Below are 18655 nucleotides of genomic sequence, written 5' to 3' on the forward strand. Positions count from 1 at the left end.
AATCTTAATCGAATATTCTCCCTGCGATAAAAAAATAATCAACTGTGATTGGTTAGTTTTCTTACGATCTTACGGTTTCGACTAAAATTTTTATACATGTAAAGGCCTTTACGCTGAAGCGTCGCGCACTGCCATCATGTTGAAGAGCACTCCACTCACCGCTTCGCCGCGCGCCTAGTTTACAGTGGGATGACTCTCGTCGCTGTGCGCTTGTACTCGCACGCATTGACCGATCTTTTTAAATTAATATCTAATTAATTATGGTGAAAATCGTAAAATGAAGATTTTCTCGTTCAGTTTAATCCGCTCTATCTCCTACGCGCTTGTATATAGTGCTCTAGGATACCCTATATATACAGGGTGAGCCATTTTAATAAATGCACGCAATTATTTCGGAAACAAAGCATTTTAGAGAAAAATTTTTCAGACAAAAGTTGTTTGGTTTCGAAAATATGTAATTTGCAATTAACAATTCCATATTTTTTCTTAAAAACAACTATGTGTTTTCTTTACACCAATTGATTCCTCTCATTATTTTGTACATAAAAGTATTAAGGTAAGATAATCGAAAAATGAATATTTTACAAGATATTTTACGGTTTATGTAAAATTAAGAAATTATTTCAAGCCTCATAACTCAAAAAGTACTTAACAAAAAAGTACTTAATTATAGTGTTTTGGAAAGCTCTCGAGATAAGCTACAAGAATATGCAATGATAAATAGTAGGTTCCATTTAAGAAATTGAAGGTGACCTTCATGTGACCTTCAAATAACTCTCCAAGGTCAAACCAATGATACCATCTTATGGCCCTCTCGAAACCATAAAACTTTTGTCTGAAACATTTTTCTCTAAAATGCTTTGTTTCCGAAATAATTGCGTGCGTTAATTAAAATGGCTCACCCTGTATATATACAGGGTGTCCGATTCGTGAGGGACCAAACGAAAAGTAATGATAGATTGGGTCAAACTAAGAAGAAAAGTCCTTTAACATTTTGCAAAATTCGCAATAATTATTAAGTAATAAGCAAAAATGAAGGTTACCTTTAATTTTTTAAATGGAACCCCCTATTTTTTATTATGTATTCTTATAGCTTATCTCGAGAGCTTTCCAAAACACTATAATAAAGTATTTCTTCATTGAGTACTTTTCGAGTTATGAGGCTTGAAATAATTTCTTAATTTTACATAAACCATAAAATATCTAGTAAAATATTCATTTTTCGATTATCTTACTTTAATACTTTTATATACAAAACAATTAGAGGAATCAATTGGTGTAAAGAAAAAACATAGTTGTTTTTAAAAAAAAATGTAATTTGCAATTAACAATTACATATTTTTTCTTAAAAACAACTGTTTTTTTTTACACCAATTGATTCCTCTCATTATTTTGCATATAAAAGTATTAAGGTAAAATAATCGAAAAATGAATATTTTACTAGATATTTTATGGTTTATGTAAAATTAAGAAATTATTTCAAGCCTCATAACTCGAAAAGTACTCAATGAAGAAATACTTTATTATAGTGTTTTGGAAAGCTCTCGAGATAAGCTATAAGAATACATAATAAAAAATAGGGGGTTCCATTTAAAAAATTAAAGGTAACCTTCATTTTTGCTTATTACTTAATAATTATTGCGAATTTTGCAAAATGGTACAGGACTTTTCTTCTTAGTTTGACCCATTCTATCATCACTTTTCGTTTGGTCCCTCACGAATCGGACACCCTGTATATATATACAGGGTGTCGCAGACCACCCGTATCAGCCAAATATCTCAAAAACTGAGCGCGGCAGACAAAAATATTTCAGACAAAAGTTGTATGGTTTCGAGGGGGCCATAAGAGGGTACCATTGGTTTGACCTTGAAGAGTTATTTGAAGGTCACGTGAAGATCACCTCCAACTTTTTAAATCGAACTGTCTACTTTTTATTATATATTCTTGTAGCTTATCTCGAGGGCTTTCCAAAACACTATAAGAAAAAACAACTGTATGTTTTCTTTACACCAATTAATTCCTCTCATTATTTTGTACATAAAAGTATTAAGGTAAGATAATCGAAATATGAATATTTTACTAGATATTTTATGGTTTATATAAAATTAAGAAATTATTTCAAGCCTCATAACTCGAAAAGTACTGAATGAAGAAATACTTTATTATAGTATTTTGGAAAGCTCTCGAGATAAGCTACAAGAATAAGTAATAAAAAATAGGGGTTCCCATTTAAAAAACGGAAGTTGACCTTCAAATGACCTTGAAAATGACCTTTAATGTCGAATCCAATGTCACTATTAGATAGCCCCCTTTGTTCCCTACAACTTTTATCGGAGTCGTTTTCCTTCAAACGTTGATCCTGAAAAGTTATGAGGGTGGAACTTTTAAAATGGGACACCCTGTATATATATATATATATATATATATATATATATATATATATATATACCCAGACAGCACACATGTCCAAAAGACATCTAAAAGACATCTTAAAGACATCTTAAAGTCTTTTAGACATCTTTAAGACATCTTTTGGCCTTTTTGTGCTGTCTGGGTATATACAGGGTGAGCCATTTTAATTAACGCACGCAATTATTTCGGAAACAAAGCATTTTAGAGAAAAATGTTTCAGACAAAAGTTGTTTGGTTTCGAGGGGGCCATAAGATGGTATCATTGGTTTGACCTTGAAGAGTTATTTGAAGGTCACATGAAGGTCACCTTCAATTTCTTAAATAGAAGCTACTATTTGTCATTACATATTCTTGTAGCTTATCTCGATAGCTTTCCAAAACACTATAATTAAGTACCTTTTCGTTAAGTACTTTTTGAGTTATGAGGCTTGAAATAATTTCTTAATTTTACATAAACCGTAAAATATCTTGTAAAATATTCATTTTTCGATTATCTTACCTTAATACTTTTACGTACAAAATAATGAGAGGAATCAACTGGTGTAAAAAAAACACATAGTTGTTTTGAAGAAAAAATATGTAATTTGCAATTAACAATTCCATATTTTTTCTTAAAAACAACTATGTGTTTTCTTTACACCAATTGATTCCTCTCATTATTTTGTACATAAAAGTATTAAGGTAAGATAATCGAAAAATGAATATTTTACAAGATATTTTACGGTTTATGTAAAATTAAGAAATTATTTCAAGCCTCATAACTCAAAAAGTACTTAACAAAAATGTACTTAATTATAGTGTTTTGGGAAACTCTCGAGATAAGCTACAAGAATATGCAATAACAAATAGTAGGTTCCATTTAAGAAATTGAAGGTGACCTTCATGTGACCTTCAAATAACTCTTCAAGGTCAAACCAATGATACCATCTTATGGCCCCCTCGAAACCATAAAACTTTTGTCTGAAACATTTTTCTCTAAAATGCTTTGTTTCCGAAATAATTGCGTGCGTTAATAAAAATGGCTCACCCTGTATATATATATATATATATATATATATATATATATATATATATATATATATACAGGGTGAGCCATTTTTATATATATATATATATATATATATATACAGGGTGAGCCATTTTTATATATATATATATATATATATATATATATATATATATATATATATATAATTAATATATATAATTGATTAGTATAATGCATAATTATAATTTTTAATTCTCATGAAATTAATTTCATTAATTGATTAAGTTTTTATGCTTTCAGTTATAACAAAAAGAATCAAAGTGAAAAAAAATGTTATATATCATTGCGATTAATTCAATTAATAATTGTTAATGAACTATTGTTGATTAAACAATAATTATCAATTATTAATTGTTATTTTGTAATCAAAATCTAAACAAAAAAATTCATATATATTGATATTAAAAATGTTGTCTTTGGATAATTAACTTTGTTCAATTATTTATGGATCTCCTGTTTGTTTACTAAGCGAGAAAAAGTTATTCTCTTATTATCAGCATATCTTCTTTTACTCGAAAAGCATTAACACATTTTTTTTCTAATAGGGAAATAGATTTTCACTTGATAAACATCTAGAAGAATCCGCAAAAATGCATCTAAGCCTCATGTGTAGTCTTGTAACGAAGCAGCAACATCAAATAACTAGTCTAAAGTCAGCGATCAGCAAACTATCATTGAACTACACGGGTACACTTATATGGAAGATTACGGACTATGCCACAAAGATGTCAGAAGCGAAAGCGAAAGAAGGAATGGAGCTTGTCAGTCCACCTTTTTATACTAGTCAATACGGATATAAATTGCAAGTATGTAGGATATTATATAAACAACTCAGTAAATACTGTTATATTAATGTAATTATATAAAAGCAATGAAACAGAAAATATTACAAATAATATACATAAGTATTATACGGATAAGTTACTGGTTAATTGTAATTTCATAAATATAACATGTAATAATATAAGTTACATCTCATCTATTATATGTTACATACAACATAATATGTTATACAGGGTTTGTCAAAAGTGTGGAAACCCCTAAATATCTCACAAACGGTGCATTTTAGAAAAAAATGTTTCAGGCAAAAGTTGTATGGTTTCAAGGGGGACATAAGGTGGTACCATTGGTTTGACCTTGAAGAGTCATTTGAAGGTCACGTGAAGGTCACTTCAATTTTTTTAAACGGAACACCCTATATATTTTTGCACACTCTTGTAGCTTATCTCGAGAGCTTTCCAAAACACTATAATTAAGTACCTTTTCGTTAAGTACTTTTTGAGTTATGAGGCTTGAAATAATTTCTTAATTTTACATAAACCGTAAAATATCTCGTAAAATATTCATTTTTCGATTATCTTACCTTAATACTTTTATGTACAAAATAATGAGAGGAATCAATTGGTGTAAAGAAAACACACAGTTGTTTTGAAAAAGAAATATGTAATTTGCAATTAACAATTCCATATTTTTTCTTAAAAACAACTGTGTGTTTTCTTTACACCAATTGATTCCTCTCATTATTTTGTACATAAAAGTATTAAGGTAAGATAATCGAAAAATGAATATTTTACAAGATATTTTACGGTTTATGTAAAATTAAGAAATTATTTCAAGCCTCATAACTCAAAAAGTACTTAACGAAAAGGTACTTAATTATAGTGTTTTGGAAAGCTCTCGAGATAAGCTACAAGAGTGTGCAAAAATATATAGGGTGTTCCGTTTAAAAAAATTGAAGTGACCTTCACGTGACCTTCAAATGACTCTTCAAGGTCAAACCAATGGTACCACCTTATGTCCCCCTTGAAACCATACAACTTTTGCCTGAAACATTTTTTTCTAAAATGCACCGTTTGTGAGATATTTAGGGTTTCCGCACTTTTGACAAACCCTGTATATTACATCTCTCTTTCGTTGTTACATCGTAGTTACTCCATAGAATTGGTTCATATAGAGAATTGGTCATATACAGAATTGTTAATTAAACAAATAAAATAAGTTAAATATATTTAATTTCTAAAATACAAAATTTAATTTATATAGAAATTTCGATTTTTTGCTTTATTAGGCATTAAATGGATTTTTTTATATTTATCTTTCTTACATTTATCAATTTCAAGTAATCTATTTAATATTTTTAATTCTTTGTTAGAATTATAGAACTAACTGATAAAAAAGAGGTAGATTTCTGATCTTATGTTAGTATCTGTTTTAGTATAGGCTTTATATCTATTTTATAATGAAATATTGAATATGAATTAATTAAGTCTAGTTTCGCTACATAACAACAAGTGAAAGGATACATATGAAGCAATATTGGCTGTTCTTCCGAATGTGACCCATCGATTTGAGCATTGTCCTTGTAGGAATTTAAAAAGTGATCAAAAACAAACAGAAAAAAAATAATTTTGGCCACGGCAAGTGTCGTGTTAATTTTTTTTCATATGTATTAAAATTTCAATATGTATAAAAGGTCAGACCTCATCGATTTTATTGCTACTTAAATATGTTGTAGAGGAGGGTTTTTTGAGTAATTCTATGCAAGAAATAAGTGGGGGATGGTATTGGTTTAGAAGATACAACAAATTGAAGTTTATATATATTTTGCAAAAGATACCCAGTCAGCAAAGTCTGTTCAAACAGATTTGGTCAATTTTTGCTACAAATTTTTGTCGACAGTAAGATTGCAGATTGTATAAAAAATTTGTTATATCAAATAATGATAACAGAATGTCAGCAGAAATGTTACAAAACCTGCTGAATTTGATAGCAGAAACTGAACAGGATTTGTTTAAAATTATCATAGCAGATTGGTGGCAGAAATCGAGCAAGATCTGCGCAACACAATTTGATATCAGATTGGTTGCAGAAATCGAGCAGGATCTGCGCAATGAAATTTGATGTCAAATTATCGGCAGAAATCGAGTAAAGCCTGCAAATATAACTGACGGCAAATTGATAGCAGAAATTTAACAGGATCTGTGAGGCGCAATTTGATAGCAAATTGATAACAAAAATCGATCTGCGCACACAATCTCTGATAGCAGATTGACGGCAGAAACGGAACAGAGTTTGCATGATTCGATAGTTCCTTCACTTACCGCTACGTGAACTGTACTTTCTCGTAATCTAATTTCTGTCAGAAATATATATAAAGTCGCGAATATGAAGAAAAGACTAAAAATATAGTAATTATCATTTTAATTTCTATCATTTTAATTTCTGATGTCTGATACAAGCAAATGAGATTCAGAATATTAAACTGATTGGAATCAATATGATAAATGGAAAATTATTCATGTACTGCCTATTTGAGGCATAAAGCAAGAATTTAATTCTAAATAAATTACATCTCCAGTTTTACAAGTTACATTTACTTTTATCATTTACTTTATTATTAATTTAATTTAATTTAATTAGTCCTTCGCTATATGAGATATAACTACGATATAACATATATTACATTAACATATATTACGATATATAACATATGACATATATGTCATTTTAGAAGAAAATTGTAATTAACTTGCCGATAATATTCTTATTTAGCATTTGTAATAATCAATTTTGTTGCATTTATATAATATTAATAAAAGTAAGCGCAAATCTTGTGCAGTTTCTGCTGTCAATTTGCCATGAGGTTGCATGCGCAGATTCTGCTCGGTTTCTGCTGGCAATCTAACATCAAATTGCATCGCGCAGATCCTGCTCGGTTTCTGCCGACAGTTTGTTGACAGGTTATGTTTTACAGACTCTGTCACCAAAACAAAAGCTTAATGCGGACACAGATCCCTAACAACACACATGTCCAAAAGATGTCCAGAGGTCATCGAAAGGACATCCAGAGGACATAAAATATCCTTCGGCTGTCCTCTAGATATTCTATGGACGTCTTTTGGACATGTGTGTTGTTAGGGATGGCTATGGTTCTGGTGTGGTATTCTGATCGAATTTGCTGCCAATCTGCTGCCAACCTGCTAACATTTTGCTTACTGGGTACTTATATAAATGTCAGAAACGTATGTGTATGCGCGCGCGCGCGCGCGCGCGCGCACACACACACACACACACACACACGGGAGGGTGCAAGGGGGCTTTCGGCTCCCTTCTCGCATCTTTCCCGGCGGTAGGGGACGCATTGCGAAGAGTTCAATCACAATGGATATATGCTGTAAGTTGTAAAGCGAGGTCCACCTTGCCTACCGGCGGAGTGGTTGCGGGAGGGGGGCCGAAGGCCCCCCCATGTACCTCCCGCGCGCGCGCGCGCGTGTGTGTGTCTGTGTGTACATATACATTTGTTATATTTTTTAATTGTATTAAATTGTATTAAAAATTCTATATAAATTTAAATTGTATTAAATGTATTTAGGCGAGGTCTGACCTTTTATGCACATATACCGAAAAGTCAATTGTTACATAATTTCACATAGATTTGTAACTTTCTATGCAAAGTGAAGTGTATCCCGCATCACAAACACGGGTTGGGTTAGGTTATATCTTCTGAAAGTGGAGCCCCCCGCAGGGGGGCGGAACATACTGTACCTACGCATGTATTTCCTAAGACTAAGCACAATTTACTCTTAATGGAGGTCAAAATTAAGTGAACTTTACTTCATCTTGGAAGGTACATGCGTGGACAGTGTGTTTCGCCCCCCTGCGAGGGGCTCCACTTTCAGGAGGTTAATTTGTAAAATTTTAATACATATGAAAAAAAATTAACACGACACTTGCCATGGCTAAAATTATTTTTTTTCTGTTTGTTTTTGATCACTTTTTAAGTTCCTACAAGGATGATGTTCAAATCGATGGGTCACATTCGGAAGAATATCCGCAATATTATATTGCAATAATATATTTTATCATATTACTATTGTAATATTATAAAATAATACTTATATCATAGTTTTATATAAGTAACTTATGCGTTATATTATTTATTACTTCCACATTATATTATAACAGACAGTGTTTACTGGGAAGTATATGGAATATAAACAATCATTATATATTTGGTTTCCACGGCTCAAAATCTTTTAAATTTTGTGTAAGATAGAGTTTTTTTTATCTGTTTTGTGAATTTTCTTTGATCTTAATGAATGTCTTTTGCACGTCTGTGTTATTTATAATTGAAACTATATATGAACTATACAGGGTGTCCCATTTTAAAAAACGCACCTCGATAATTCTTCAACGAAGCATTTTCAGCAAAATTGTTTCAGACAAAAGTTGTATGGCTTCAAGGGGGACATAAGATGGTGTTATTAATTTGACCTTGAATAGTTACTTGAAGGTCACGTGGTCATTTTCAATTTTTTAAATGGAACTGTCTACTTTTTATTGCATATTCTTGCAGCTCATCTCGAGAGCTTTCCAAAACACTATAATTAAGTATTTTTCATTAAATACTTTTCGAGTTATGAGGCTTAAAGTAATTTCTTAATTTTACATAAACCGTAAAATATCTAGTAAAATATTCATTTTTCGATTATCTTACCTTAATACTTTTATGCACAAAATAATGTGAGAAATCGATTGGTGTAAAGAAAACACATAATTGTTTCGGAAAAGAAATATGTAATTGTTAATTGCAAATTACACATCGAGGTGCGTTTTTTAAAATGGAAACCTTGTATATGAGCTTATAAAATATATTGAGTGTCAGTTTATTAAAAGAATTTTTTGATCGTATAGGCCTCGATTTTTTTAAACGGAAATGGGACTGGAGAAGGCAGTCACATCTCGATATACATAAAAATTCTACCCGGCGAATATGACGCGCTTCTACGATGGCCGTTCTCGCATAGTGTGTCATTCACAATGTTCGATCAAACAGTTATTGCGGAGAAGGCTTGCAACATCGTGGAAAGCTTCATACCTGACCCAACATGGAAGAACTTTCAACGGCCAAGTCGTGAACCAGATTCTCTCGGTTTCGGCTTTCCAAGGTTCGTGTCCCATGAAATGGTGAAGAAGCGACACTTCGTTAAAGAAGACATCATGTTTATTCGAGTTAAAGTGGATCCTAGTAAAATTGTAGCGGTTTAAAAGATGCGTTAACGCGATGATTCTACTAAAGCATTAGGGTAAAAAACCATATTACTGACTGTGTTCATATTACTGTTGATCAACAAATTTAAGTGATTTTTAAAATATGAAAATTATATGTTACATTTTAATAAATTTCAAAATAAAATTTTGAACAAATGTATTTATTATTAAAGTAAATAATGTTTTATTATTAAAATAAATAAAAATTAAAGTCAAAATACTAAATAAAAAAACAGAGTTTCAAAAGTTTTTTTCCAGATCGCATCCATTTTTATTAAAAAAGTAGGTAAAAGATACAAAAATGATCAATTAAAGGCAAACTTTATATAGTTCATATATAATATAATAAGTATTATAAGTTTCATTGAAATGTATTTTTTTGTTAATATAAGATTAAAATTAAACAGGAAAAATACTGAATAATATTGAATAATTTATTAATTTATTTAATCTAATTATTAATACCAACAATGCTTTCATTTTTTTGGTATTGTTCTTAATACTGTTAGCATTACGAACATCAATTGTAAGGTGAACTAACTATATATATATATATATATATATATATATATATATATATATATATATATATATATAATTAGTGAAATAATTATATTATTATTAGATTATTAGTAGAGTTTCTCTAACATAAAAAATTAGATCTTAAATTTAAATTATTTAATATAATGTGGCAAATTGACAGTAATATGATCATCTGGTTGCCAAAATTACAATATGATGTGGAAATTATCAGTATTAGATGCAACTGTCTTCAACTATTATTATATTAATTAATAAATGAAAAATTAACTTTAATAGCTTTTTTCTATTTTATTCTTAAATTTTATATTACAATGAAATATAAAAAAAAATAAAACATTTATAAATATCATTGGCCGTATATATTTAATCAAATATAACTGAATATCTAATATCTTAATATGACAGTAATATGGTCTTGTACCCTAAGTGTTTATGATTGCGGACTTTATTGTGATATTTCCAAGTACTTGCTTGAGCAAGGCTACAGTACTTATGTTGCTTTAAATTATGTAACAATAATACAAACTGAAATTCCGAGTAAAGACATACGGGAATTTTGCCGCCTGTCTACGTCAAGACAATTTTATTTCGTGTTTATTTTTAAACATATTACTAGAAATATTGCTGATAATGTGTTGCTATATAATTATAGAACCCCATAGCATACATGTCCAAAGGACATCCAGAAGTCATCGAGAGGACATCCAGAAAAAATATCCTCTGGCTGTCTTCTGGATGTCCTCCAGATGTCTTTTCCACATAAATGTTGTTAGGGAATTAACTTATTGACACTGCCAAATACGATCAAAATATATTTACTTTTCCGATTTCTTAATTTCTTTTTCTATTTTTTAAATTTATTATCATGTAACCATTTCCCGTGGTATATAATTCCCATACAGAAAATAATTGGTATTAGATATCCACGAATATATGAGAAACAGCTATTAGAGATAATATAGATATCCAAATATCGGCAAAACCAGGTTTCACAAATATTCACGGGATATGTAATCCAATATCCACTTGATATTCGTATAACATCCAGGATATTTATATATATATATATATATATATATATACATATATATATACAGGGTGTTCCATTTTAACTTTGCCATCGAAATATCTCGTAAAGTCTAAAAGATACGAAAATTTGCAATTAACAATTACATTTTTTTTCGAAACAATTATGTGTTTTCTTTACATCAATTGATTCCTCTCATTATTTTGTACATAAAAGTAGTAAGATAATCAAAAAATGAATATTTTACAAGATATTTTACGGTTTATGTAAAATTAAGAAATGATTTCAAGCCTCATAACTCGGAAGGTACTTAATGAAAACAAACTTAATTATAGTGTTTTGGAAAGCTCTCGAGATGAGCTACAAGAATATGCAAAACCATATAAGATGTCCCATGTAAAAAGTTGGAGTGACCTTCACGTGACCTTCAGGTGACTCTTCAAGGTCAAACTAATGCATTGTCTTATGTCCCCCTCGAAACCATACAACTTTTGTCTGAAAAATTTTTTCGTATCTTTTAGTCTTTACGAGATATTTCGATGGCAAAGTTAAAATGGAACACCCTGTATATATACATATATATATATATATATATATATATATATATACAGGGTGTTCTAAAAAGGTATGTCAAAAATTTAAGGAGATATTCCTCACACCTGAAGGATGAAAAATGTTATATGAACATAGGTGCGGAAATGCTTATTTCAGGAGTTATTTGAAAATACTGTTAGCTGTATTACTTACACAAGGAAAAATTTAGGATTAATTATTGTAGACGACAATCGTTTAATTAGGCTTATTTACATTTGGTTTTAATGTGACCTTGAATATGTTACAATAAATGTTGAAAATGTTCACCATTTTCCTGAATACAAGCAGTGACACGTCGACGCATCGATTCACGGACACATTCAAAAATGCCTGGCGTACAGCGGATTGTCTCGCAACCTGCAGTGATATGGTCACGAAGATCTTGAATATCACGCATATGAGTGGCATATGAATATATATATATATATATATATATATATATATATATATATATATGTTCATATTTATTAGATTTTATCATGGATATCCATTATTCATTCTATATATACCCATATATACATGGCAGAATTCGTAACCGTCCGCGGTTAATTTTTGGGACTCCTCGCAAAGGATAGAGAAGATGCGACTATAATAGTCTTCTAACTAGTGCACTCTTTGATCGATGAGGCGTGATTCGCAAGTTCTGTGTTGTGCGTGGCCTTATATACTGCCTTAATTGGATCCCACTCTCGGATTAGACGTTCCCGTTTTCGCCGCCTAGTGGCAAAGCGCGAAGCTCATGAATGTATATGAATATCCACTGGATAACTAGCTACTTGGTGGATATACACTCACACACAAAAAAGCAGGCCATTAAATTTAGCACAATTTTTTAACATCTTCCAAATAGCGATAAATCAACAAAAAATCATCGTATTGAGAGGAAACAAAGCTCAAATTAAAGTTTAAACATTCTTCTAAAAAAACCAAAGGACCCCGCAGAAAACATATGGAAAATGGCTTTCGGTAAAATTGGCTGAAACTTTGCCATTTTGTACTTCAAGTAATGCTGATCAAAAGTTACCATTGTCACAAGTCAATCCTACGAGCCGTTTTCGTTCTGGAAAGGCTCAAAGTTCGATAATAGTACCTATGATACTTTCTCGCTTTCAGCGTTATCCAGGATCAACGACGTGGACGTAGCGAGTATCTGATCCCTTTGTGTGTATGCGTGTGTGTGTGTGTGTGTGTGTGTATGTGGTGTGTGAGTGTGTGTGTATGTGGGTGGGTGGGTGGGAGGGCGGGTGGGTGTCAGCCATAGACCTTACAGATATGGACTGGCAATACGTATCAGACTGTGTCCGGAGGAGGTTAGAGAGAGAAACATCTTTTTGGTACTTCTCTTTCTACAAGTGTCCGGAAATACGTTTTGCGCATGCACATGACATATACTATACAGTAAAACATTCAGATTGGTGTATATGTGTATATGTATGTATTATTACAGAGAGAACATAATATTGAGGTAGTGTCTGAAGTCTCAGAAAGTCTCTGTGTGTGTATTTAATATTAATTTAATTATTTTAATAAATATTAACAATTATGGTTCGAAGATGTATTGTTTGTGATATAACGTATTCATCAAAATATAGTGTTTCTTTTTACTCGTAAGTATTAATGATACAAATCGTAGTGTTATAAAGTGACATTCTGTAAACAGTACAAGAAAGAAAAACATAAAAAATTTCAGTTTTCCAACAAATGAAAAGTATAAAAAATTATGGATGGATGCGTGCAATATAAGCGAAATCACGAAAGAAAGCAGAGTATGTTCACGTCACTTCAGTTCTTCTCATTTGCGATGGACTAATGGATCTCGAAAAATTTTACAACCAAACGCAGTTCCATCATTATTTCTTGGAAAAGGAAAAAAGAATCTAAAAAGGTAATATAAGATATAATAAATATAATATAATATAAAGGCAAAAAAAATGTAATATGCAATTTTAATCGCTACAGAAAAGTTATATTCTATATCTTATTAAAAAATGTTATTAATAATGTTTAGAAAAATAATTTCCAAAAAATTTTGCTTCAATAATTTATATTTATTATTTTAGTATACAAAAACAATGTTTGACTGTTTCAAATATTGTATCAAACCTATCTTCTCCCGCAACGTCAGGTGTAGAAAATGCAAAAGAATCTATTTATAATCAAGAAGAAATGGAAATTACATTATCAGGGTATATTATTCTTTGAAAATAATCCTATGAAAATAAGAATATATATTTTATATATATATCTTTGTTTTGTAGAGCTCAAGAGTCATCCATATCTAATATAGATGAAGCATCAACAATGACAGTAAATGAAAGTGAAAGAAAAGAAATTAACAGTGAAGAAGAGACATTAAATGAAAGTGAAAGGAAAGAAATTAATGAAGAAGAGAAATGCATGGAACCAATACCATTACAGTAATATATTTATTGTTTATCCCAAAATATATTCTATATATATATTATTTTATATATTATATGTATATAGAAATATATGTATTATATAAAATAATTTACTTTTTAGCGAGTCACATAGTGCAAGTACAAAAATTTGGCGTCCTGCAAGAATTGGAGATTGTACAGCTGAACATTTCTCAACTCCACGCCGTGCTAAGTTATGCTTTGATATAGCTGTAAGAAAAGTCTCCCAATATCACAAACAATTAGATGCTTCTAAAAAGCGATTTAAAAGATTGCAATTAAAAGTGCAGACATTGAAGGATTTACTTTCAACATTACAAAAGAAACGATTAATTTCAGAAAATGCAGCTCAGATGTTACTGGTACACATAAAATCTTAATGTCATCATTAACATTTTATCATTAAATAGTAGTGAAATGTACAAAATGTTTCTATCAAAATTGATCATAATGAACATAACTTCTTAATTCTGTAATTGCTCTTAATAAGGTAAACACTCATTAATTATTTAATCTCATTAGTTAATTAATTTAATTTGTTGTTAAACTAATGCAATAAATGATTAATGTGTCAATCTATTAAATATATTTTTCATAATTAATATTTTACAGTTTTCATTTATATATAATTTAGTTTGAAATTTTTACTTTACAATAAAAACACTTTACCATGTATATAATGTGTATATAATAATAAATAATCAATTATATAGAAACTGTTTTTCAGATTTTACTACTACTTAATGTTTAAAATTTTAATGCAGTTTTTTGTGGATTTTTTACTGAGAAAATTAATATATAGATAATTAACAGTTATTTTTTAAATATAACTGTTAATTATTAATGGAAAAAAGAAATTTTTTATTAAGAAATATTAATTTTTTCTATTTTCTACATATAGACGACAACATCAGATTCGCTTTCAGAGATAATGAAAAGACATTTGTCGGGAGTCAAGAAAGCATCGTTTAGTTCAGATTTAAGACGATTTGCTATCACTTTACACTTTTATTCAGCTAGAGCTTATGCTTACGTCAGAAGATCTTTTAATAACTTATTACCTAGCGAGCGTACAATACGAAAATGGTTTGAATCAATTGATGGCAAACCAGGATTTACACATGAATCTTTCAATTCCATTCGGCAAAAAGTACAAGAAGGAGTTGTTATTGTTAACGTTGTAATTGATGAGATGGCCATTAGACAACATGTTCACTGGGATGGTCACAATTATTCTGGTTTTATCAACTTAGGTTCTGATTTTACTTATGATCATGATGAATTAGATTTAGCTAAGAATGCTTTAGTATTTCTTGCCGTAGCTTTAAATAGTCACTGGAAAATACCATTAGGATATTTTCTAATTAATAGTTTAAATGCCATGGAAAGAGCAAATTTATTAAATACTTGTTTATCGTTATTATATGATACAGGATGTCATGTACATTCAATTACTTTGGATGGAGCACCTGTTAATAAGTCTATGTGTGCACAATTTGGTGCTGTTTTTGACTTTAACACTTCTTTGTATACTTTTTGTCATCCTGTAACAAGAGACAATATTTTTATTTTTTTGGATCCTTCCCATGCTATAAAGTTAATAAGAAATACTTTTAGTGACAAAAAATTCTTTTAAATGAAAAAGGGGACATAATAAAATGGGATTATATTATCGCACTTTATAATAAAGAAAAAACAGAAGGATTAAAAGCTGCCACAAAATTAACTGGACGTCACATTAATTATTATAATGAGAAAATGAATGTTCGTTTAGCAGTCCAAGTTTTGAGCGAGAGTGTTAGCAAGGCATTAATATATTGTGAGGAGAAAAAATATGATGGTTTTAAAGGAGCTTTTGCTACAGCAGAATTTTGTTCATTAATGAACCAAGCATTTGATATATTAAACTGTCGAAGTAAATTTTCTAAAAAACCCTTCAATCAGCCCATTAATAATAATACAATTGAAAAATATGCAGAGTTTGTATCATTATTTAAAACATATGTTTTTAATTTAAAAGATAATACTGGCAAAAAAATCATACATTCAACAAGAAGTACGGGGTTTATTGGAATAGTTTGTAGTTTAGAAAATGGACTTGAATTATATCGAACTTTATACTCAAAAAAATATATTGAATATTTACTTACATATAAATTATTACAAGACCATTTGGAGTCATTTTTTAGTGCAATCCGAAGTCGTGGAGGATTTAATAGTAATCCATCAAGTGTTTTATTTGAAAGTGCTTATAAAAAGTTGCTGGTATACCATCAAGTATCAGAATCAGCATATGCTAATTGCACAATATTAGATACAACATCAATATTACCTATTTCCCTTCCAAAACATAAAAATGTTATTAATACTATTAATAACAATGAACAAATTGATTTAAATGCAAATGTTTTAAATGATCATGATTACATATCTGCTATTCCTGTTTTAAGTACATTTGTCGAAGATGTCACAAATTATATTGCTGGATTTGTTGTGAAACAAATAAAGAAAAGAATATCATGTACAATATGTGAAAAACAATTAGAAACGAATGATAGTACAAACTTATTATTACTAAAAAAAAATAGAGGCATGTTAATAAAACCATCAAAAGATGTTAATTATATTTGTACATGGGCAGAAAAAATTATTAGAGAATATCAAAATGAAATTTTAAAAAAAAATATGAAACCTGTAATTATTAATAAAGTTGTACAAAATGTATTACCTTATGTATTTCTCAATTTAAATCATCATATTCTTTCTCAGGAACCATTTAATAATCATAAAAAACAATTAATTGTATGTATAACAGAACATTATATTAATATAAGATTCCATCATTTAGGAAATACGTATGACAAAGAACAGAAAAAGAGACAAAAATTAACAAAGTTAATTTTATTTAATCACGAATAAAAAATAATATAATTTTTGTACATTGTATTTTTATTTCTATCTATCCTACTTATTTGCTTAATGTAAACAAGATTAAGATTTTATTTTTTAGTATTTTCCAATTTTATGAAGAAACACATTTTTTAAATACTAAAAATCTTAAAATATAATAAACTCAACATATATAATGTTATATTAATTATTTTTAATAGTATAAAGTAGGTTTTAGATGAAAAAATATTATTAAAGTATAATTTAATTTAAATTTTCAAGAAAATGCTATTATATATGCTTTATATATGTACATAATTTAAATTACAGATATTTTTTATATCTATTTTTAAAATATATTTTATTTTACAACAAAAAACTTATATTATTATTGTTGCAGAGTAATAAAAATAAGTTATAACATTCAATTTTTGGCATAATATTTTTTATAAAAGTTGTAAATTATTTATTTCTTGATAAATCATATTATAAACTTAATCTAGCTTATTTAAAACTGACATGCGCAATGCATACTTCCGGACACTTGTAGAAAGAGAAGTACTAAAAAGTATGTTTCTCTCTCTAACCTCCTCCGGACACTGCTTCTCTACAGAAACTATAGGCAATTGCCAGTCCATACTTATAAGGTCTACGGTGTCAGCAGAGATAAGGACCCCACGGTTCGTCACTTCCGCGGTAGTTAACGACTCCAAACCCTCTCTGCTGTGTGTGTGTGGGGGGGGGGGGTGTATGAGTGTGCGTGGGTGCGTGCGTGCATGATATATAACATATTATGTGTATGTGTGTTAATTATTGCGTTTTTATCACATCTATTGATTAATAATGTCAACATTCCGAGGATCATCTGGAGGTTCTCGGTCTGCGGCATCCAATGTGATATTGAGCAACGACGTATCAGGATATTTGATGTTTCCCTGATGTCGTGCAAAACCTAGGTACCATAAGACGCTGGCAACGTGTGCGCATGTATCTACTTCATATATCCAAGATAAGTTACTAAGGGATAATGATGAGGAATTTCAAATTGATCAACATATTAATGAGCCAGGTTTTCTAAGAATTAGATTGTATTCCAGATTTCGTAATGCAACAAGACATCAGATCTTCATTTCATATGAGATCGATAATAGGGATGAAAATGCTGCTGACAATGCTAATGATCCAATTAATGGGTATTATTGTACATGTCAATCTGGAGCTCGCACTTTAGGTACATGCGCACACGTTGCCAGCGTCTTATGGTACCTAGGTTTTGCACGACATCAGGGAAACATCAAATATCTTGATACGTCGTTGCTCAACATCACATTGGATGCCGCAGACCGAGAACCTCCAGATGATCCTCGGAATGTTGACATTATTAATCAATAGATGTGATAAAAACGCAATAATTAACACACATACACATAATATGTTATATATCATGCACGCACGCACCCACGCACACCCATACACCCCCCCCCACACACACACACACAGCAGAGAGGGTTTGGAGTCGTTAACTACCGCGGAAGTGACGAACCGTGGGGTCCTTATCTCTGCTGACACCCACCCGCCCTCCCACCCACCCACCCACATACACACACACTCACACACCACATACACACACACACACACACACGCATACACACAAAGGGATCAGATACTCG

General features: G+C 30.2%; 1 protein-coding gene and 1 long non-coding RNA gene across 4 annotated transcripts in view; one reads left to right on the forward strand and one right to left on the reverse strand.

Annotated features, from left to right (window-relative positions):
- Traf4 (TNF receptor associated factor 4) overlaps positions 1-9849 on the forward strand; it is a 63396-nt gene extending 53547 nt beyond the window's left edge. For 2 of the 3 annotated variants that reach the window (XM_083087794.1, XM_083087795.1), the window contains 2 exons: positions 4007-4267; positions 9156-9848. In XM_083087794.1, the coding sequence (XP_082943920.1) occupies positions 4007-4267; positions 9156-9509 (615 nt within the window). In that variant the 3' untranslated portion in view covers positions 9510-9848. Of the gene's footprint in view, positions 1-4006; positions 4268-9155 lie in introns of all 3 variants that reach the window. The other variant, XM_083087796.1, reaches the window with a different exon arrangement.
- A 1997-nt stretch (positions 9850-11846) lies between these two features.
- Positions 11847-12834, reverse strand: LOC145965265 (uncharacterized). The gene is made up of 3 exons (XR_014436660.1): positions 12701-12834; positions 12186-12393; positions 11847-12033 (listed from the first exon to the last, which is right to left on the reverse strand). It is a non-coding gene; the product is annotated as an uncharacterized LOC145965265 (long non-coding RNA).
- Between the last annotated feature and the right edge of the window lie 5821 nt (positions 12835-18655).

The sequence above is a fragment of the Camponotus vicinus genome, unplaced genomic scaffold, assembly GCF_025532165.1.
Source record: "Camponotus vicinus isolate PSW18456_S1 unplaced genomic scaffold, iyCamVici1.0 SCAF_14, whole genome shotgun sequence".
In the NCBI taxonomy this organism is placed as follows: Eukaryota; Metazoa; Arthropoda; class Insecta; order Hymenoptera; family Formicidae; genus Camponotus; species Camponotus vicinus.